General features: G+C 40.7%; 1 protein-coding gene across 1 annotated transcript; it reads right to left on the bottom strand.

The window, feature by feature from the left end:
- Positions 1-22,535: 22,535 nt before the first annotated feature.
- On the bottom strand, positions 22,536-23,526 carry LOC149218937 (NDR1/HIN1-like protein 10). Its single transcript, XM_089382505.1, has one exon. It carries the CDS (start codon positions 23,350-23,352, stop codon positions 22,675-22,677), a length of 678 nt encoding a protein of 225 aa, XP_089238631.1. The 5' UTR covers positions 23,353-23,526; the 3' UTR covers positions 22,536-22,674.
- Between the last annotated feature and the right edge of the window lie 593 nt (positions 23,527-24,119).

The following is a 24,119-nucleotide window of genomic DNA, read 5'->3' as shown; positions in this document are numbered from 1 at the left end:
CATCATCCCTTATGGATTGTTAAAATCAACAAGCACATATTTGAAATCCAAAAAATTATCTCTAGTGTGAGGGCTCCCATTTCAAATGAAAAAATCTTCATGGAAAAATGATTTAAGAATATCCTTTTATTCTTTAATGATATATTGATCATAACACTCACATTCTATTAGGCTTCCCACTCTTCACTCATACTCCACATGATTTAGGTGGCAATTTGAAAGTCCTCGAAGTGATTATCCCATATCAATTGTCATGTAAAAATTAACCATGAATCTCATCAATGGTAGGTCTTATATTTTTTAAGCTTGATTCAAGGACTGAATGAACTTTTTAGAGGCAAAGAAGGGTTTAAATGAGACTTGCATGCATTTCCAAATATATAGATCATCAATATATTTCTAAGGAGGTATCATGGTCTATCTTAATACTAAAAAGAAATGGTTTAAAAATAGGAAATAATAAATGAAAATAAACAAAAATAAAGTGAACAAATAAAAAGAAATGGCTATCAAAGTTGGAATGCACAAGGAATTCACTAGTAAACCAATATCATATTACATGGGTTCATGTTGTAGGTTAAAAAATATTTAAAAAGTAACTCAATATATTAGATAGCATGAAGAGAATGAGAGTGATTTTTACCTAACTAGGGATATTCATATTTGTTGAGTGTTGTGTGGGAGGTTTCAACTAACCTCTTTTTGTGGAGTCGGGAGGTGGTGGGGTGGTCGAACTATTTATTTATCTATTTTTTTTGAGCTGGGGTGATCCGAATTGGATCATTATATTATTTTCATCCATCATGATGCTTTCAATGTTGAAAAAGTAGACAAATTAGCTCACAAGAACATTTTAACCTGCGAGTCCTAGTTTAGTAAATTGGGGTTTGAAACCTTCCAGAAGTAGTTTGAGGCATCAAATGGAATTTTTTAGGGGTAACACTTAGTTGCCTAAGAAAGGACCTTCTAGCACTATTCTACACAGATACATTCGCAACAACGCAAGAATCACCTCAATTAGAGTCCATATGCAAAAGTTATGCCACCCAAAAGTTGACCTTCGTGTTTTTACCACCATGATTCAAGAGGATGCCACATCGACCCCTAGTATTCATGGAAAAGGGGCTAGCTACTTGATCATGATGAAGAATACTCTGGAAGCGTCAATTTTGTAGCTCAATTTAAGAGTTGAGGAGTCAAACTTGTCCACTAGTAGGCTATCGGGTTGTGTTATAACTGAGGCACTAGGAGAAAAAGGGGTCCATTCTATTCATGTGCATTTAGTTCCATAGATGGAAAGAGAGGCCGAGTGTGAATAGGGAGAGAGAAAACTGAGATGTTTGTTGCACTATAACAATTCATATTCCACGAGTGTAACTTATTTATAATTGCATTGATTTCCATTCAAAGAAAGAGAGAGTGGAGCACCCTCACCTTCCAGCTCGGTTTTCTACCGAAAAGGTTTCCTAGGACACATCTTGTGTTGTTGTGGTTTGTGAGTCATAGTTCTATTTGTTCTCTATTTTCGTTATAATTATAATTTGCATGCATATGCAATAAATAATAATTAACAAATCCAAAAATCTAAGGAGAAATAAACCCTCATAGTGTAGATTTTGGATTTTATAATATATTTTAGTAGATTTGTTGTGACAAATTATCTAGTAGAATATCCATGGAAATTTATGAATCATATTGATATCAGAGCACATTTATTTGGGTTTATTGTGGGGGTTACAAGGGATCTAGATTGGTTGAGCTAAAAGTCACAAAACCCCAGTCACGACCAATGAATCTATAAATAACCCTCAAGATCCCGTAGAGGAGAGGTTTGCATGATCGTAAGCATAAGTCCCAAATATAAATCATAATGTGAGCCTCCTTATGGTGGCCCTGACCAATGAGCTTATGTTATTTGGAGAATATAAAGTTTTTAACGCGGATGTAAAATTAGAGGGGAAATCGATAGATCGAGAAGAACCAAAGTGGGTGTAGAAATTCCTTACAGATTCAAATTGCTAATTGAAATTTACTAAAACAATAGACTTGAACCTACTCTACTCATCAACACGAAGCATACAAGAGAAAGAATTCAGTCAACACATTACACAATGATTTCCTTGGGAAGTCCACAACTAAACCTGCTATTTGTATATTTCATTAGTCAGAAAATATGAGAAGAATACAATGTTTTTCTCAAGCGCGAGCAACCTCTGCATTATCTCTATCTATCTCACAACTTCCTAGACAAGCCTAGGCCAATACTTAACCAATTTCTTGCTTGCCTAAGTCCCTATTTCCTTGAGTTGTTTCTTTGGGAATTAGCCCCCTATTAATTAGGGAAATTCCTCAATTGGAATTGTGAAATCCTTATAGGCCTTCCTCCAACTGCATGCACCACCTACACAATTTAGATTATTATACAACTAATAGTACATTGTCCCTAAACTCCAAACTCAACTGGGTAACTCTTAGATCTGACATGCCTGAGTTAATTATGAGTGAATCATTAGTTAACTGGTTGATCACTACAGGCAACACCCCACTCCTAGACCTCCCACTAGTTCCTCCATCAGTTGGAACTAGTTTCACTGACTTTAACTCAGTTACACTGAATTAATTAATTACAACTCAAAATAAACTCAACTAGGGATTCTATAAAGTAGGAGACAATCTACATGACTCAAGTTAGACCCTCAACTCGAATTAATTGATCCAACCCACTAGTTTCAATCCCACTTCTTCACCCCTGTGAGCATCACCCGATGCAATGAGTGCTAAGTGAACTATTAAAAAATCATGAGAAATTAGTCAGTTACGACTACCTCTCATGGAAATGGTCATACGTGAATGACTTACTTAACGCAGTTGAATCCCCAAAAAAAATGATATCTAATATAATGCACTGCGTAAACCCCCATACTTAAATTCAAAATAAGTCAAGGGATCTCTACTTGAATGGTTCATGAGGCACAATACTTGCTAAGGTTTTGCAAATGGGGTAGCAAGCTAAGTGGGCTTGATTGTGGGGAAAACTCCACAGTTAAGCGCGCTTGAGCCAAAGGAGTTCTGGGATGGGTGACCTCCTGGGAAGTCTTGGTTACCGGGTGCAAGCCCCGGAAGTGATGATTGATGCTATGTGATTCATTTCACTAGTTTCAATCCCACTTCTTCACCCCTGTGAGCATCACCCGATGCAATGAGTGCTAAGTGAACTATTCAAAAATCATGAGAAATTAGTCAGTTACGACTACCTCTCATGGAAATGGTCATACGTGAATGACTTACTTAACGTAGTTGAATCCCAAAAAAAATGATATCTAATATAATGCACTGCGTAAACCCCCATACTTAAATTCAAAAAGAGTCAAGGGATCTCTACTTGAATGGTTCATAAGGCACAATACTTGCTAAGGTTTTGGAAATGGGGTAGCAAGCTAAGTGGGCTTGATTGTGGGGAAAACTCCACAGTTAAGCGCGCTTGAGCCAGAGGAGTTCTGGGATGGGTTACCGGGTGCAAGCCCCGGAAGTGATGATTGATGCTATGTGATTCATTTCACTAGTTTCAATCCCACTTCTTCACCCCTGTGAGCATCACCCGATGCAATGAGTGCTAAGTGAACTATTCAAAAATCATGAGAAATTAGTCAGTTATGACTACCTCTCATGGAAATGGTCATACGTGAATGACTTACTTAACGTAGTTGAATCCCAAAAAAAAAAAAATGATATCTAATATAATGCACTGCGTAAACCCCCATACTCAAATTAACTTATTTAACTAATACAAGTTGTCATGTGATGTGGAATTACAATTTTATTCCTAATTTAATTCGAGGAAAAAATAAAATTAGGATTTTCTTGTTGCATTTTCAACACTCACTCTCAACAAGAACGATATTATCTGCTACCCTGATCCTGCCTCTATGAAACTCTAATTTGCATCTTGACAATGCATTTTTCAAAATATATGCATCTTGTTCCTATGTAGGAATGTACTCCAACAACATGATTCTCCTCTACACACAAATATCGTAGATGGTGATACTGGATATCGATATGCTTGGACCGATCATGAAAAATTGGATTCTCAGAGAGTTTGATACAACTCTTGTTGTCACAGTAAATCCCTATAGGATCCATCTTTTGACCAAATAACCCAACAAGGATCTTCCTTGTCCAGAGAGCTTCACAAGTTGCTTGACTAGCAGTAATGTACTCTACTTCTGTCAAACTGAGTGCAACTGATCTCTCCTTCTTGTTGCACCAAGAAACTGTTGCGGACCAAATACTGAAGATTCCCCCTGATGTTCTCTTCATGTTGGATGGACTCCCTGTCCAATCTACATCTGTGAATCCTTGAAGCTTCACTCCCTTTGTTCGTCTGTACTAAAGACCAAACTGAGTGGTACCTATGAGGTATCTCAACACATGTTTATATGCTTTCCAATAGAGTTTGGTTGGCTTAAACATTGCTTGACTAAGTTCATTAACTACAAAACATATGTTCGGTCATCCGTTCACCAAGTACATAGTGAACCCACAAGCTTCCTGTAAATAATATCCTCCACTACTTCACCTAAAGTAACATCTTCCTTCCTCCAATTCCCTGCTAGAGGAGTCTCCATGGGTTTGTTGCTCTCCATGTGGAACTTCTTCAGTATCTTGTTGGAATACTTTCCTTGAGAGGCAAACAATTCCTTATCTCCTTCTTATACTTCCATACCAAGGAAATAATGCACGAGCCCCAGGTCTTTCATCTCGAATTCTCTTGCAAGATCCTCTATGCAAGATTTTAACAGCTTCTCATCACCTGTTAGAATTAAATCATCGACATATAATACTATAATCAACCATTTACCTTCGACCACAATATGGTAAATGTTTGCATCTGCTTCACTTTTGGTGAAGCCCAACCTGGTGAAATAGTTTTCAATCCTATTGTACCAAGCATGAGGTGCTTGTTTCAATCGATACACTGCTCACTTGAGTCTGCACACATGGCACTCTCTGTTGAAGGTCTCAAATCCTTCCGGCTGCTCATTGTGCACCTCAACCTCAATCACTCCATTGAGGAAAACTATCTTCACGTCCATCTGATGTATCTTCCATCTCATTTGTGCTGAAAGTGCTAGAATAGATCTGATTGAAGAGTACCTTGCTACTGGAGCAAAGGTCTCCTCATAATAAATTCCCTCCACCTGAGAGAAGCCTTTGGCCACAAATCTGGCCTTGTGTTTCTCCACACACCCATCTGTTGCTTGCTTTACCTTGTAAACCCATCTGGAACTCACCACTGACTTGTCTGCTAGTCTTGATACTACCTCCCAAACACTATTTTTGATAATGGAGTCATACTCCTCTACCATGGCATCAACCCATATTGGCTTCTGCATTGCTTCCTCGAATGATGATGGCTCAATCTCTACACTCTCGCTCATCAGAGCCATGTAGCCAGTGTGCTGATCTGGTGACCTCCTCTACCTACATTATGATGTGGGTTCTCCAACATTCTCTCTAGCATCGTCCATCAATATTTAAACTTCTCTCGTGTGCTTTCTTCCATCTATGGAAGTCTCTGCATGAGTGGGTGCTTCCACTCTCTGCTCCTCTGCATGTGGTTGCTCCACATCATCCTGAGGTTCTTCCTTTGGAGCTAAAATCTCCTCATCTGCATGTAACTGAAGCTCCCTCTCAAGGGAACATATCACGTTCTTCTCTTCATCGAACTTCACATCTCTACGAACCACTATCATCCTATGAGATGGAAGGTACACCCGATAGTTGTGAGGTGTATCAGTGTACCCCACAAATATGCCCAAATCAGTTGTTGGCTCTAGCTTTTTCCTTGCATCCTTAGTAACATGACAGTAAACTGATGAACCAAAGATCCTGAAGTGTGCCACATCTGATTTCTTACCTGAAAAAACTTCTTCTAGTGTACTCATCCCAAGAATCTGATGAGGACTTTTATTCTATACATATGTAGCTGTGTTGCATGCTTCAACCCACGAGTGCAACTGTAGGCCCTGATCATGTAACATTTCTCATGTAGCTCCCACAATACTTGTGTTCTTCCTTTCAGCGACCCCATTGTGTTGTGGGTTATGGGGTGTTATTAAGTCTCGTTGAATGCCTTCCAATGCACAAAAGTTCCAGAATTCATTCGACACATATTCTCCATTGTTATCACTCCTAAGAGCCTTCACTTTCTTGCCAATGTTTTTCTCAACAAATGCTCTAAATTCACAAAATTTAGTGAACGTCTGATCTTTCTTCTGCATGAATAAAATCGAGCACTTACCTGAGAAATCATCTACAAATATGACATAATACTTGCGCCTGGACATGAAGGCTGTCGAGAATGATTCACACACATCTGAGTGAACTCTTTCAAGGATCGCTTGGGCTCGACTGTCGTTATCATGAAAGGGTGGCTTTGGTGTACTTTCCCAATGCACACACCTTGCATGTATATCTTTGCTCCAACGTACCCTTGGGAAGTCATACAGAAATCCTACATGATATTCAAGGCTCTATGGTGCAAGTGACCCAAGCTTTTATGCCACAACTCACTGATGTATCGGCTCTGCACCTTCTCTACTTTTGTGCTCAATGCAACACAATCTTCTACATCCAATTTGTAGAGGTTCTTCACCTGAACTCTGATCCGCTTCACTTTTCCTGAGGCTATGTGATGAAGAGAAGCTTTTCTTTTGCTAAATATCACATTGTAACCACGGTCCTCCAACATAGAAACTGAAACCAAATTATTTTTCAAACCCAGAACATACATGACATCTTTTAATGTGAGAGGAGAACCAAACTCCCTTTGAAAAGTAACACTACTGATGTCGGTCACGCGATACGTTCCACCATCTCCCATTTCGATGTGCATCTGTAGGTCCTTCTCCTCCAAGTCACTAAAGAATTCTTTTTTTCCTGTCATATGGAATGATGCTCCACTATCCATATAGCACACATTATCCATCATCGATGTCACCATGTGAGTGATGAGGGTGAAATCCAACTCGAATTGTGAAGCAATAGCTTCACTTGTCGCTTCTCCTGAGGGCTTCTTGTCGGCCTTCTTGTGCGGACACTTCGTGGCATAATGTCCCAGCTCGTGATAGTGAAAACATTTAATCTTCGACAAGTCCTTCTTGCTGCCCTAACTGGAATCTGATTCGAAATTGGATGAATTCATATTCCCTTTCTTTTCCTTTCCAGCTAAGGCACAGTGCTCCTCATCATCATGCTTGGGTGAGGTTCCATCCATTAGGGGAATTTTGAGGTCTAAAATGGGTCTCCTAAGAAAAATATACAACCAAAATAAACTTTATAAGAACCAATAGGATTAAATATGATGATGTTAACCATGGGGGGTAATTTACCATTTTTAGAGTAAAAAAGTAAAGTTTTGAAAACATAATAAGATAATAAAACTACTTTTTCAACTCGTATTTTCAACTTATCTCCCTAAGGTTTTACTCAAATTTCAAGCGAGAGTACTCACTGGATGAAAAGTTTTATTCCTCATCCAAGGAGTACCCATGTTGCATACTTTCGATGGATCTTGCTACATGAAAAATGAGAAAGACATGAAAACATGTGATTGCAATCACATGTTTTCATGTCTTTCTCATTTTTCATGTAGTAGGGTTCATCGAAAGTATGCAACATGGTTACTCCTTGGATGAGGAATCAAATTCAAGATTCAACGAGTGTTGTCGTTGGGCATGGAATTCCCCACAGCAGGTTTTGGGGCTCAAAGCCCAAGTTTTGGTCAAAGGTTTTGAAAAACTCCGCGAATTGCAGGCGCGGAGCGCGAAGTAGAGGTTAAGTCATAGGGTTGTTCGCCCTAAAGTAATGTAATGTAATGTAAAGTCATGTCGGCCTACCCATGGTCTGCGGACCATGGGATCGTATAAAAAGAGCAAGGCTCTAATTTGTAAAGGTAGTAGATGATAGAGAAAGTAGTGAAGGAATGGTTCGAGCTTAGAGTAGGATTCTAAGTGTATTGGGTTGTAGTAGTAGGAAGAGGCTCTGCAGTTGAGTGCGTAGAGGCCTAGTAGAGTCCACAGCTGAGTGCGCGGACCCCTGCAGCTAAGTGCGTAGGGAGGTGTCGAGTTTGTAAGCAAGATTGAAGATTAATAAAAGAGAAGTTGATTCCTATTCTTATGTAATTGTTGTGCATTATATTATTTACGTCTGTATTCATTTATGTATTGCATGCACTGATATGATTGTTGAATATGTTGTAATAACCCTGAATCTTACATACACAAGTTAAGTAATCGATTAATTAGCAAGGAACTTGGATATTATACAGGTCGCACCCTGAGTAGGGTTGTGCGGAAGCCACACCACAGGTTGCGAAGGGATTGCAAGTGCACGTACCGACAAGTCAGACTGTGGACCTACAGAAGCCCCTCAGATATCCCAAGGGTGTAGAAACCTGGTTCTAGCACCCTCCCATACTACTTCGGGTGAGACCTCAATCCACGCTCTGTGGACTGTTACCGAAAGGGCCAGTAGTACCAGGATTTGCTTGGCTAAATCACCTCTAAACCTGGGTCAGGCCCATACAATCCAACAAATGGTTTTGTTGCCGAGACCGGGATTTGCATAAAGGATATCTGATGTCATGCCACTAGAATCCTACAAAGAAATAAATTGAAGAGTGGTTGGACAAGAAGATTCGTGAGTTCGTGGCGCAAGAAAACAGAAATCCGCGAGTATCTAAGGAACAGTGGTTGGATCACTACTTGTACACTGAAATCCACGAAATTTTCTTTGCATCCTTTCCGTCTGAGCTGTATGAGTGGATCACAAAGTTAGCAGATAGCTAGGGAAGGTGTAGGCTCGACAAACCAATAGTGTGGACTCCAGAACTAGTGCGCAGACTAGAAGCCTCAGAAGAGAAGATAGCGCGAGTTGTGGACCATTGGCTCAACCGAATAATAGGAGGATTTATCACTGAGTTCATGGTAGACACAACCGTCAGCTACAGTGAGGCAGAGCGACGTTTTCTCAAGGGATCGTGAGGTAAGTATATTAAATCTTTGAACACTTGGATTAATATGCTATTGTGTGAAAAGCAGGTTATGCGAATAAATTAATGTTTGGGACTATGAAAAGCAGAAAAATATACAGAAGCAAAAGTAGTGAGGAGTTGGAAAACAGTCCCTTAATTTCACCATCGCGGGAAAGTGGGGAGGAGATCGTGAAAGTCTCTCCAAGAAGTGCGGTTATTTTGATAAGATAGAGAATTCCACGTTTACCACCCCCACCCACACCACCACCCGTTTCACCCTCCTCACCTCCATCTCCACCCACTCCACCTCCGCCACCACCATAGTTTAGTATGGCAAGTGCAATCAAATTGTCAGTGTTCAGAGGAGTAGGAAATGAAGATCCAAACCAATTCTAGTTTGTGGTAAGAGCAGTATGGGAAGCATAGGGTGTCGTGGATGATAATATTAAAAAGGCTACATTGGTGAGCGTGCTGCAGGATCGTGCATTAACGTGGTATATCAAGCATTCTAATGACCACCCGAACGCAGGAATCGCAGAGATCCAGATTGCGCTGAACAAGGAATTTAACAAGCCAAAATCAGAGAAACAATCAATCATCAGGTTTGAGGAGAGCACGATGCTCCCGGGAAAGACCCCCTGGGATCTGGACCAAAGGCTGAAGAGCACGATCCGCGAAGCCAATATGACGTTAATAGATGTACAACATCATGCTTGGTTTTTGGCCTCACTTACGCCACACTTAAGGACGTCGTTGTCACAGCAAAAACTTTCCACCCAGGCCGAAGCATTGGAGATGGCAATGAGATTGCATGAGACCCCTATACAAGACCCTAGGTGGGAGTCCAACAAATCCATGTGCAACTGCAGAATATGTGTTTAGAGATGCAAATTTTGAAACAGGACATGACAACTCGGCCAGAGGTGCACAAGGAAGTATGGTGCATAAAATGCAAAGGCCAAGGCCACGACAAGGACCAATGTCCAGTGTTTACGAACTACTTGGCAGGGGGAGGACCAATGCCATTAAGACCAGAGGCACAAGCGGGGCCGAGTGCAGCATCTGCATTATGGTGCGTGATCTGCGAGATAGGAGGAAAACATACCACGAATAATTGTCATCTGTTGCAGAAGTATACACAGACGTCCCAACAATTGTTTTGTAATTTCTGCAGGTCAGTAGGCCATGATGAACACACCTACCGAAGCTATGAACTAATGATGGATCAGACTCCTGCCTACAGGGTAGAGACTAAAACACGAGCCCTCGACCCAAATGCAGGGATGGCACGCACTGGGTTTCAGGGGCGCGGTCGGGGTCGAGGTGGGATGGGACCAAGAAAGGGTTGCAGACAGATAATTTGTTACAATTGTGGAGGGCCAAAGCACTATGCCCGTGATTGTATGAACCCAACTAGGATATCATGTTGGTATTGTAACCAGTTTGATCATGAGGCAGAAGATTGCCCTTCGCTGATAGCGAAGATGTGCGAAAAGGGGGTGCTCCAGCCCCCTCCGATCCAAAATTTACAAATGATGAGGTCTGAACCGCGCGAAGAAGACCCAAATGTAAACATGATGCTCATGAGTGGTATGGCCATGGGAGATGATAAAGGGAAGCATCTATAAGACAACATGTGGGTTCGCAAGGCTCCTACAAAGGAACTCAAGTTTGACTTAGAATGCGCAAAGGAGACATTCATGGAAGCTAAGAAGAGCTTCACGGAGGCCTCCACTTCAGGTAGTAAGAATCAACTAGAACCAAGGATGGATTCTTCAATGCTCACTACCTTTCTGGAAACATGCATGAAACTGTTGCACGAAAACAAAGCAGTTAAAGGGCTACAGGAACTTATCACTAGGTGCGTGGGGTTAGGAGAACCACGTGTGGTCCAAAAACTTGGAAAGCATGCATTGCGCACAGGAAGGGAGATGAGGTTTTTTGCGCAAATAGGCAAGTACGAAATGGATCAGGTAATCCTGGATATGGGTTCGGACGCGAATGTACTACCGAAGAAAACATGGGAACGCATGGGCAGACCCGCGTTACAATGGTCCCCTATTCAGTTACGATTGGCGAATCAACAAAAGTTTTTGCCCATGGGAAGATTGCAAGGGGTGACAGTCGATATTGAAGACGCGAGAGCGCAGGTGGATTTTGAAGTGATAGAGATTGTTGATGATAGAAATCCCTATCCCGTGTTACTAGGAATAGACTGAGCTACCGATATGAACGGAGTCATAAATCTGAAGAAGCGCAAAATGACCTTTGAGAAAAAGTTACTACGCATAGTAGAACCGCTAGACCCAACCGAAGGAGCGCGATACACTGAACCGGTGCGTGATGACGATAGTGATGACGATATCGATTGTATCTACAAGATAACTACACAAGAAGAGAATTAGGTGACTCCATCTGCAGATGGAAGGATTTCGTGGGATCGCAAAAGCTCCTGCACTTCGAATTCAGACGAAGAGATAAAGCGATGGCAGAATCGGCTGCACGAAGTAACAACACTGAACTGCAACATGATGATCAGGTCATTGCATTGCGTAACAACAGAGGCAAGGGAGTTGCTGACATATGATGGATTTTCAGCGGTGGATGAATTTCTAAGCAAATTCGAAAGTGCAATACCAGAACAACAACGGTTCGATGCGCTAAAGTGGGCACTGCGCACAACACCCGCACGATGGTGGGGTACACATCAAGGAACTTTTGAAGATTGGCGCGGATGCAAAAGGATGATGCGCCTACATTTTGGAAAACCCCAGCTTCGAACGAAAGCTAATCAGTTGGGGCGGAACAACTTGCGCGCCCACCTTTCCCGATGGGTACAGACATATGTTGTATAGTTTGCACAAGCGCACACCACCCCCAGCCTAGAGAATCGGAACAAACCACAGCAGCAGGAAAGGCAACGCACGTTACCAATTCTCCATGACGAGGCATTCCATAGGGTGCGTGGAGTACTGAACAAGGTTCACCAGGCGAGACAAACTGATTGGGACCTGTGCGTCCCAACAGTTTGATAGGCCTATAGGACCATGTGCAAAAACCTGAGCGCAAAAATGATTCCAAAGGTGCGAAATAGAGTAGAAACTGAAATTTCTAAAGGGAGTACCAAAAGGAATCCACACAAAATAGCTCCCACAATTATGACAGCACGCAAAGACCAGGACGAAGGAATCACACAGCTACGCAAGGACAACCATATAAGGATGCGGGAAGCCATTCAATGAGGGAACCTTAGACTTCGCGAACTCAAAGAAGATCGGGTATGATTGAGGAAGAAAAGCATGTTGATGGACGCTGAGATCAAAAGACTGGAAAACGAGGTCATGCAAGCATGTCTTGTCGATAAACCAAGGATGACAAGGCAAGATACAGATGGTCATACCACTACATTAGAAGATTGTCGCCGAGAATTTATGACTCTGCTACCATGGCTGAGACCGCACCTTACCAAACACAGTAACAAGGGGAGCACACCACATAAGATAAAACACGCAGCGCCAGCTGTTGCGAGGGAAATTGAGGAGTGTCCACAGACTATATTGGAAGGCAAATTGAAGTCTCGCACAGATGGTGCAACCACCTGACTAGCCGTAGGGAGCACAGTCTGAGCACTCCAGACAGTTGAAAGAGAGCGCGGGACTCTAAATGAGTCTGTTTGGGAATTGCGCGGTGAAGGAGGTGTGCGCAAAATTAGCACAGTACAAGGTTTGCGCCCATGCACGGGGGGCTGCGCTGCCGCGCGGGTAAACTGGGAAGTAACTGTTGGCATCACTATTCATGATGAGATGTCCAATTTAAGGCAAAAGGGAGTAGGTGGCGGGCAATTAAGACACAAATTAAGAGCTAGATTTGGGACGATCTGCCACTAAGGATGCATTAATGACTCAAAAGTGAGGGGAACGGTCAAATTCAAATACAAAAGACGCTATAAAACTTGCAAGGCTAGCCACGAGACAACACTTGTTCGTTTGAGATTTGAGCTATTATGAAGAGCACAGAGTGTTGAGCGCCAAGCAGTATTTGAGCCCCCAAGTTCGTGAACAACCATAGACAGTTCGAACAAGAGGAAAACTGCCAGGAGAGGTGTCGGTTTTGTAGAGAGTACTGCCAAGGAACCAACGTAGAGCCCTAGGGTGCAGGTGGGGGATGCACCGGAAATTCCGAAATCACCTCGGATGTCGAGGCCTAAGAAGGATAAACAAGTAGCAGGACCAGTCCACATGTCCCCGCGAAATCTGCGGTTTGATAAACTTTCCATGGCAGAAAAGGGCAAGGTTGTCAACATTGCGAAAGATGATGAGGAGGAGGACCTCCAGGCTCTCGTAGATGAGATAGAAGGAGATGAATAAATGGAAGAATACATCCAGCCGGTGCGCGCTACAGCAAAACTGCCCGAGTACGTTCCTCTGCGGAAAGGGAAAGTTAAGGTACCCAAGGATTTAGATGCTACTAAGAGCACACTCAAACCCCGCTCCTCCCAGATGGAATTTTGTTTGAGGGCTCGCCCCTTGGCCACGTGCCCATAATGAAATTTGAAGACTGGTACTTCATGGAGAGCAAAAAGTTCCCACATTTAGAGACTGGGAACCTCATGAAACAGAGCAAGGAGGGGTCAGTTACAATGTTATAGTTGCAGAAATGGCTGCGTGGTGTGGAGAAGGCCAGACTACTCCACCTACTATGGATTCCACACTTTCACCGCGCACCTATCACAATCTTTGTCATCAGGCAGCTGCTTTTCCTGGTGCACGATGGGTACTTATGGCTAGATGAGCCTATTCCCATAACGGCGGAGCTTATCCATAGGATTTCTCGACTTCCCTGTAAGGGAAAGGACCTCGCGGAGATAGTTGACAAAAGCGAAGATTTGGCGCTCGCAGAGGCCATGAATAAAAAGTATAAATTGGGAAAGAAGAAGAGAGGCTACGCAATCAGTAGCATTAAAGACAAAGGGGTGTGCGTAGCCACCCAACTGCTGGCTGAAAAGTGGCACCAGGAAAAAGCAATAGCAGAGGCAACCACACAGCAAAATATGGCCGATGCCGCAACAACACAGACAGCAGAAACAACAACAGTGCCAACAAAAGAGGCCGAGGAGGGCCATGAGAGTTCCACAGGGTAGGGGGCTGAGGACATAGACCTGGCGGAAGAGCGTGCAGACCTAGAAACCACCTCACAATAGTTGAAACTTCTGCACATCCCTGAGAGACCGGTCCCTAGAAAGAATGTTAAAGCATCGAATACGTCTATCAACCCAATCACGCTTACAGAAGGTGATCTTTTTGACATCGACGAAATGGTTCGCGATGTCACTAAGGATGCGCTCCAAGAGGTGATGATGGAGCAGAACACTGTGTTGGGGGCACTAAGAGCGCAGTTACAGGAACTACAGGTGCAACCCCCACAAACAGGAACAATGGCCCCATATGTCGCAGCAGGTACATTAGAGGCGGAACAAATGTTGCGCACCCGAATGACCAACACTTTCATGTTCCTCGAGGGCACAGCAGCAGCGAACAAAGTTGATCGAGCTGCGGTGGGAAAGATTAAGGGATTGGGCTTAAATTTGGCTACCCTTCCGCGAGAAACCCTGTACCAGTTACAGGATGGGGTCATAGCCGAGCTTCGCGCTAGAGAAGGCCGCACGCTACAGGTATTGAGCGAACAAAATATCAATATGGAATAGCTCAGCCGACAGCATGATGAACTGGTTGCGCAGACTCAAGGACTGGAGCAGGTGGTAGACAATGCTTGTAGAAACATCCCGAAATTGGCCATCTCGGTAGATCTACCCGTAGTGGAGCGGATCCATCGATTTGCAACCGGAGTCTACGAGGCCAAGGCTGAAACAACGAAGGTTCAGTTAGAGCTGAATCTACAGATCGCCGAGCTACAGTTGAAGGCACAGCCATCCACGCCCCTAGAAGTCAGAGAGCAATGCACCCACGCTATCCAAACGGGGCTAGAGGAAATAAGATAGGCAGTACAGAACTGCACTGCTATGTTGGAAGAATCCTTCGTTTTCCTCACTTCATTATAGGAGGATCCCAACATACAGCGCCTGGAAACGGAGGCGCGGGAGCTTCAAGTGCAGTATGACAGTGTGCGTGGAATGACACAAACAATTGTCCTGACCCAATGACTAGCGAAGCTACAGTAGGCAAAGGCATTGAAGGAACAGGTGGATGCCGCGTGGCAGAAAGAGGTAGTCCTTAAAGCGCGCATCCAACCTTGGATTGATGAGGCCTTCCTCATCACTGCAGAAATCGAAGGAAAGCTCGCACAGATGAAGGCGATGCATGCCTTAAGACAGGGATTTGCCCCTGACAGTGAGACTTTGACCGAAAGAGTGGAGCAGATCCAGCAGACTACATAACAATGCGTTGTGGACCTCTGCGCAGCTCAGGATCGGTAGGAAGGGCTTCGTGCCAAGATCGTCGCACTAGCAGAGTGACTCGGGACAAGTCACGATGATTGTGTTGGGGACCCGTTGGGCATGGAATCCCCCCACAACAGGTTTTGGGGCTCAAAACCCAAGTTTTGGTCAAAGGTTTTGAAAGACTCCATAAATTGTGGGTGGGAAGCGCGAAGTAGAGGTTAAGTCATAAGGTTTTCCGCCCTAAAGTAATGTAATGTAATGTAAAGTCATGTCAGCCTACCCATGGCCCGCGGACCATGGGATTGTATAAAAAGGGAGAGGCTCTAAGTTGTAAAGGTAGTAGATGATAGAGAAAGTTGTGAAGGAATGGTTCAAGCTTAGAGTAGGATTCTAAGTGTATTGGGTCATAGTAGTAGGAAGAGGCTCTGCAGCTAAGTGCGCAAAGGCCTAGTAGAGTCCGCAGTTGAGTGCGTGGACCCCTGCAGCTGAGTGCGCAGAGGCCTAGTAGAGTCCGCAGCTGAGTGCGCGAACCCCTGTAGCTGAGTGCACAGGGTGGTGTCGACTTTGTAAGAAAGATTGAAGATTAATAAAAGAGAAGTTAATTCCTATTCCTGTGTAATTGTTGTGCATTATCTTCTTTATGTTTGTATTCGTTTATGTATCGTGCGCACTGATATGATTGCTAAATATGTTGTAATAACCCTAAATATTACACACACAAGTTAAGTAATAGGTTAATTAATAAGGAACTTGGGTATTATACGGGTTGCGCCCCAAGTAGGGCTGTGCAGAAGCCACAGCACAGGTTGTGAAGGGATCGCAAGTGTGCGTAGCGACAGGTCAAAACGTGGATCTCCAGAAGCCCCTTAGACATCCCAAGGGTGCGGAAATCCGGTTCTAGCACCCTCCCATACTACTTTAGGTGAGACCTCAGTCCGCGCTCCGTGGACTGTTGCCGAAAGGGCTAGTAGTACTGGGATTTTCTTGGCTAAATCACCTCTGAACCTGGGTCAGGCCCATACAAGCCAATAGTTCCTGCACAAAATTTGAGTAAACCCATAGGGAGATAAGTTGAAAATACAAATTGAAAAAATAATCTTCTTTTTTTTTCCCTCTAAAATTTAATGATCTAATCTAATCTTATTTTATTATTTCCACTAGTATTTTATAATTTCCTTAGGATGCTCATTTTAGAACTCAAAATTACCCTAATGTCTGGTGTTCCACCGAATCACTTCTGGCACCAAATCGGACCATAAACACTCTCACTCTGGTAGCTTCTCCGTGCTATTTACCCAATCCTGGTAGTTGTGCCAACTCTTGGGAAGGACTAGAAGTGCTAGGTTGACCAAATCATCTTCAATAGTTGTAACACCAACACTTCCAAGCTCATCCCAACATTGGGTGAACTTGGTCAAGTACTTTGGTATTGTGTCACTCTTCTCCATCTTGATTTTTCTGAGCTTATCCTTTAGGGTCAACTTCATGTGGTCACTGCTATTTTGAAATAGGTCTATCAAGGCCTTCCACATTTCATATGGAGTCTCCTTACTGTGGATATTTGAGACAATATGATCTCGAACTCCTTCTAGGATAATCCTTCTTGCTTTTGAAACACATTTTCCCCACTCTGCCAAATCTTGAGCATCAGTTGGCTTAGGAATATATTTTTTTATGAATTCCTTAAACTTTTCGTCTTCCAACACTGCCTTCATCCTGCCCTTCCAAGCAATATAGTTCGAACTACCCTCAAGAGCATATTCAAGTCTCAATCCATAGAATGACATCCTGCTGACTCTGAAGAATGATATTGCAAATCCGATTTCCCCTGCAAAAGGCAAACTCGTATTCTCCTCTTCTAGAGTGATTTCCTCTCTGATACCATGTAGAAATTTCTTGTAGATTCAAAGTGCTAATTACAATTTACTAAAACAATAGACTTGAATATACTCTACTCATCAACGGAAACAATTAAACAATTGTGAAATCATGAAGCATACAAGAGAACGAATTCAATCAACACTTTACACAATGATTTCCTAGGGAAAGACACAGCTAAAAACCCATGTTATCTATATATTTCATTAGTCAGAAAATATGAGAAGATTACAATGCTTTGCTCAAGCCCGAGCAACCTCTACACTATCTTTATTTGTCTCACAACTTCCTAGACAAGCCTAGGCCAATACTTCACCAATTTCTTGCTTGTCCAAGTCCATCTTTCCCTGCGTTGTTTCTTTGGGAATCATCCCCCTATTAATTAGGGAAATTCCTCAACTAGAATTGCACAATCCTCATAGGCCTTCTTCTGACTGCATGCACCACATGTACAATTCGGATGATTATACAACTAATAGTACACTGTCCTTGAACTCCAATCTCAAATGGGTAACTGTCAGATCTGACATGCATGAGTTAATGATGAGTGAATCATCAGTTAACTAGTTGATCATTGTAGGAAGCACCCCACTCCTAGACCTCCCATTAGTTTCTCCATCAGTTGGAACTAGTTTAACTGACTTTAATTCAGTTAAACTAAATTAATTAATTACAACTCAAAATAAACTCAACTAGAGCTCCTATAAAGTAGGAGACACTCTACATGACTCAATTTATACCCTCAACTCAAATAAATTGAGCCAACTAAGTCAAATTAACTTAGTTGACTAATACAAGTTGTCATGCGATGTGGAATTACAATTTTATTCCTAATTTAATTCAAGGACAAGATTAAATTAGGATTTTCTTGTTGTATTTTCAACAGTGGGAGTCTGAGAAAGAACCTTAAAATGATCAACCCAATTCAAATGTCATGAACCATTGATAGTCACTGTTGAAAATGGAAATGAAGGTTGACATCAAGCCATATCAAGGTGAATTTGACACTCTAAAGTTAAATCACTGGTTGTAGAAATTAGAAGCTTATTTTAGTGTTCACCATATAGAGGAAGAACAAAAGGTTTCATTTGTTCGACAGATATTAAAGGGCCATGCCCTAACCTAGTGGCCCAAGCCACATGGAGACCTTGAGGTTGAAGGGATATCCTCTCGTGACTAAGTGGGAGGATTTCAAAACCCTCATACAATTACAATTTTACCCCATTGGGTATGTAGATGACCGGTGGATCCAGTGGCATTACTTTAGGGAGAGATAGGGGAAGAGTGCATAGGAGTACACCATATAGTTTAGAAATATGGGCATAATGTTGGGTATCTCCCCAAAGAACATATATGTAATCATCAATTATATGGGGGGTCTACAAAACCATCTATAGAAGCAAGTGATGTTGTTCAAGCCCAGATTGATGGATAAAGATTGTGTATATGAAGAATACCTAGAAAAAATAGGTCAGAAGAAAGGGAAATCAAGTGGGTCAAAGTAGAAAGAACACTAGGAAGCTTCCAAGGAGGGGAGGAAGAAGTGGAAAGGGGAAAATGACATAAATACATCAACCACAACACACCACTATGAAGATCCCAACAACCACTACAATGACTATAGTATAGACATTCATATAGAAAAGTTTTGGAAGTTGCATCCAGAGCTCAACACGAAGAACAAAAATAAAGATACTAAGAATAAAGATATAATGGCCATTGATTCAATTAATCAAGTGGAAATAAGCTTCGATGTGGATGACAATATTGTTTGTGCATAAGTGCAGAAGGGGGTGAATCTGAGTAGCCTTTAGAAATAGGAAGAGAAAGAAAATACTAGGCTCTTAAATGTAAATATACAGGTCAAGAAGACAAAGATGGATGCTTTGTTCAACTCAAGATCATAGGAAAATCTCATTGCAATAGAGCTCATCAACAAATTGGAATTGGAAGTTCATGATCATCCAATCGCATATCCATTAGGTTGAGAAAATAAGGATGTAGAAATAAAGGTAACAAAATAGTGAAAAATCATATTCTTATCAATGTTGATTTTATTGATGAAGTAGAACTAGATGTAGTTTCCCTTGACATATGTGGAGTGGTGTTTTGAAATCCATATATGTACATGTGGGATGTAATCTTCATGTGGAGAGCTAACCAATACCACCTCATCAAGGATGGAAAATCCTTCACCATAAATGTGCACAAGGGCAAGTCCAAAATTTCACTTGTGAGTGTCAACCAAGTTAAGAAACTGATCAATTCTATCAATAAATATGTTTTGATGTTTTTAAGAGAAAATCAATCTATATAAGAGTTAATAAGAGAACATCAACCCTAGAGGGGTGTAATAAGGAACATAAAAAATAATTGTAAAAGCTTCTATAGGTATACAAGGGTGTGTTCCAAGAGTCTAAAAGGCTATTGCCCAAGAGGGAAGTGAAGCACAAGATTCAGCTAATGTCATACTCCCCATTGCAATAAAATTGGCTATACAAGCAGTACATTAGATAAGTAAGTGAGGTGAAGAAGAAATGGTAGTAGCTACTAGAACAAGGTGTCATTTGACTAAGTACCTCACCATGTTAGTCACCCATCATCATTGTTCTAGAAAAGGATGGGAATTGGCAAATGTGTATTGACTAGAGGGTGTTAAACAATATCATAGTCAAGGACAGGTAATCCCTAGCTAGGATAGATGATTTACTAAATCAATTGAAAAAATTCAAATACTTCACCAAGCTAGACTTAAAGTTAGGATATCACTAGGTTTGGGTGAGGGAAGAAGATACCTAGAAGACCACCTTCAAAGCTAAGCATGTGTGTATGAGTGGTTATTCATGTTGTTTGTCCTATGTAATGCACCAACTACAATTATGAGGTTAATGAATGATGTATTTTACCCCTTTATAGATTTATTTGTTAGTCTATTTGGATGACATACTGGTATATAGTACTACATGGGAAGAGCATATCTCACTTTTGATGTAGGTGCTAAAGACATTAAAGAAGCACTAGTTGCTGGAAAATATAAAAAAGTATTAGTTTGCAAAACAATCTTTGGTATAACTAGGGTATGTGATTGATGGAATAGAGTTGAAGATAGATCCTACCAAGCTAGAAGACATCCTGAAGTGGTGGGTGACATCATGAAGTGGTCGGTGCCTACTAATGTTTTTGAGGTCAAAAGTTTCATTGACACAACACAATATCTAAGGACATTTATAAAATTAAATTAAAATAAATTATTTATAAAATATTTTGATTTTGAAATGATTAATGGTTTTTGGGCATGTAGTATTGATAATCCATGGTATTGACCCACAATATTGTAACAAAGTCTATTTATAAATTAATATACATATTAAAATATTGGAGGTGAATCTCCATGGTTAAGAATCTTGTTATAATGTAACTACTATATTTTAATGTGATTATTATTTAAATTTAAATATGGTTGTAGAATTATTATTTTAATTTAGATGGTAGGATAGATCTTAATTTATATCTACTATTTATATGTTATATATTTTAATATGATATGTATATTAAGTTTTCTTTTATCTAAATTTTTTTATAATTTTATTAATAAAAAGAAAATTACAATATAACAAATTGAAATTTATTATTTTTTATTATTTATAATTTATTATTATTAAAATATCTATATTATTTTTAATTTTTAATTCTAATTTTTTTAATTGATTCAGCATGTAAATATTTATACTACTAAAATATTACTCTCTTAGTAAATTTTAAGACTAAAATATAATATCTTCATATAAACTTAATGACAAATGAGATAAATCTACATAAAAGAAATTAGCTAGATTTTGATAAATTTGTAAAAATTCAAGTTTTCCATGCTTTTGTTTTCTAATTAAATTTGTAGTAGAGTAAATTGTTATTTTTGTTAGATTTATATAAACAGTTTCAATATGAGGTAGTTTTCCTATACCATTTATTTATTTTTGGGAAGAAATTTTGTTTAGAAATATTTTTCGTTTAGAAAGTTTGGATGTGGGAGGGAAAGTAAAATGTTATTTCATAAGCAAGAAGTACCATGTTAGGGATAGTTGGAAATAATTAATTCCTACTTGTCTTAGTTGTGATTCTTACTAAGTTAAGGAGTCTGTTTCTAGTAGTTAGGATCTATTTCCTACATTGGTGTGTGGTTGAGATATTCTCTCAACCAACATATTGTGTGTGCATGTAAATATATAATTGCATTTGATTAATGAAATAATTCACCTTCAAGGGAATCCGTGGGATCGGAAAAGTTGTGGATCTGTGCGAGGGTGGCAGATTGTGTTTTTGGAGGTTTTGTACATGCAATTCTGATAGTGGTGGATTTGACTATCATGACAAGTAGTCATTAAGGGGGGGAGTTGGAAATAATTAATTCCTACTTGTCTATGGTTGTACTTTTCTATTTGAGGAGTTTGTTCCTATGTAATAGGAATTTAGTTTCTCCTAGTTTAGTGTGTGGTTGAGAGAATCTCTCAACCACACTACTGTACGTCTAAGATAGCATTCCTATCTTGAGACTATTGATTGTATAAATATATGTGTAATTTCCTCATTCAACAATTAAGAGAATATATTATTGAGTGACTGTATTTTATCTGGGATGAGGGAGGGAAAGTAGCCTATCATTTCATAAGCAAAAAGCTTATAGATCTACGAAGTAGAAAAATAATTCTAAAAGAAAAACAGTTTTTCCTTTCTAAAAGAAAAACAGTTTTTCCTTAAAAGTGAAGTAGAAAAATAATTCTAAAATAAAAACTGTTTTTTCTTAAAAGTGGGATAGATATTTGTGTAAGATCTGGAATAACAAGTATATGTAAAGATTTTTTTATATAATAAAATATTTGTAATAAAAATAAAAATGGTCAGTTTTGATTCCATGTTGCCAGTCTGAATCAATACCAGATGTGATGTCAGCTGGCAAAAGTGGTGCAACTTTCTTTGACGGGAACAAGTTTTGAGTGTTTGCATGGGGAATCATTTCGTTCGATTTAGGGTTGTATTAAGAATTGAAGACTGATATTACAGGTTTAATCTCACTTGAATACTAATCCAATTCCTTTGCTGATGCAAAGCAAGGCCGTTTACAATTAGGTGCCAAATTTTGCACTGTAAAAACCGTTAAGCATGACGAACAAAGCCTTTCTAATTTAGAATATAGAACAAATGATCTGAAACACATAACACAAAGAATATAGAAAATCCTTTATTGTAACTGAAACACATGATACAAAGAATACAGAACAAATGAATCTGCACACAACCTGCTCCAAGAAAATCAAAACCAAATAAGTGTGACCCATATCAGGTCATATAGAGAGGAAGCAAAAGTTTATCTGTGATAGTCAACTTTGCATTTTGTGCCCTGGAAGGCACCAGACGTATTATTAAGAGGTAGCGAAAGGTGGCACTTGGCTTTCATGGTGAAGCGCCTGGATTTGATTTTGCCCACTTTCACCCGAATCCGCGACCGCATCCTCACTTCCACATGCACCACGCCCACGGATTTATCAGAAGACAAGCTATTCGATACTGTGGAGGGAAGAACCAGAGATGGGTCAGATGTTAATACGGCATCCACAGTACTGGTATTCTTGTGGCCCTGATAGAATCCCTCCACCTGCGTATACCCAATCATTTCAGATCCTCCGTAATACGCAGAAAAGTGCAGAACATCATAGTAGATTCCGATCTTTTTATTTCCATTGCGAATACTCATCATCAACGCGATGCTGCTGTTCAGCCCGTTGCCCGTCACATTGAATTTTGGGACAGAGACGGTCTCCACATACACCTTGGGCGTGCTCGGCCGCAACACCAACCAGATAACAAGCGCAGCAACGCCTATGACAATTATGAAGGTTATTAGAAATCTGAGGAGGCAGCAACAGCAGGAGCCGCCATGGCTGCGACGAGGGCGAGGGAGCTTGTGAGAGGCACTATGTGGATTCCTTCCTACAGGACCTCCATAGTAGGCTCCGCTGAATTTCGGCTCTGCATCTCCCGCCATTCAAATTAATCGAAACTGCTTGCTTAATTTCGAAATCCCTCCACTTATTGTATGCTCAAAGTGCGAATTGGGATTTCACAAGAAGAGAAAACACAATCACAGACTCGATATACAGGAGAATTAATGCAATCGAAGATACGGTTAGAAGAATAAATGTGAGTGAGGTTAGAGTCCAGGATATGGATATTTAAGGCGAGCCAGCACACGGTTTGATTTATTCCATACGCGGTTCGTTTCCTGTGTAAGGCTGTAGGTAGGTTGGCGTGAGTTTCGTGGAAATTCTGAAGGATCCAAACGCGTCCTACGTTGCTTGGTAGTTTGAAACTCTGCTGAGCTTTCGGCCCATTTTTTCAAAATACTACCACAGACATCTCCATCCTTTGGACTCTAAGTTGTTAATAATATTTATAACCTTCTAACTAATTCTTGCTCTCGTTCACATTTCGAGCGAGACTTTATAGCTTTAGGCATACCATGTTGGAAAAAAGGGGCGTGGCCGCATCATCTTTCATTCTTATCTGTCAATTTCAATTCAAAGGGATGTTTCATGGGAACCCTCCTCCTTTGACATGGTGAAAATGGTAACGTATGTGTGAAGGTATGTGACTAATATGAACTATACCATACTTTATACAAATGAATGTATAAAATAACCGGGTGCACCCATAAGTTGCACATGCGAGAAATTTTATCTCAATTGAGCTACATTGATCTCTAACATTTTCCACTTGTACCCATCCATCAATGAAGATATAGGCTCACATTTC

Source organism: Pinus tabuliformis, chromosome Q (assembly GCF_031772625.1).
Source record: "Pinus tabuliformis cultivar Carrire ecotype Pingquan chromosome Q, CPIR1, whole genome shotgun sequence".
NCBI classification, from domain to species: Eukaryota; Viridiplantae; Streptophyta; class Pinopsida; order Pinales; family Pinaceae; genus Pinus; species Pinus tabuliformis.
This window is presented reverse-complemented; position numbering and strand designations above follow the sequence as displayed.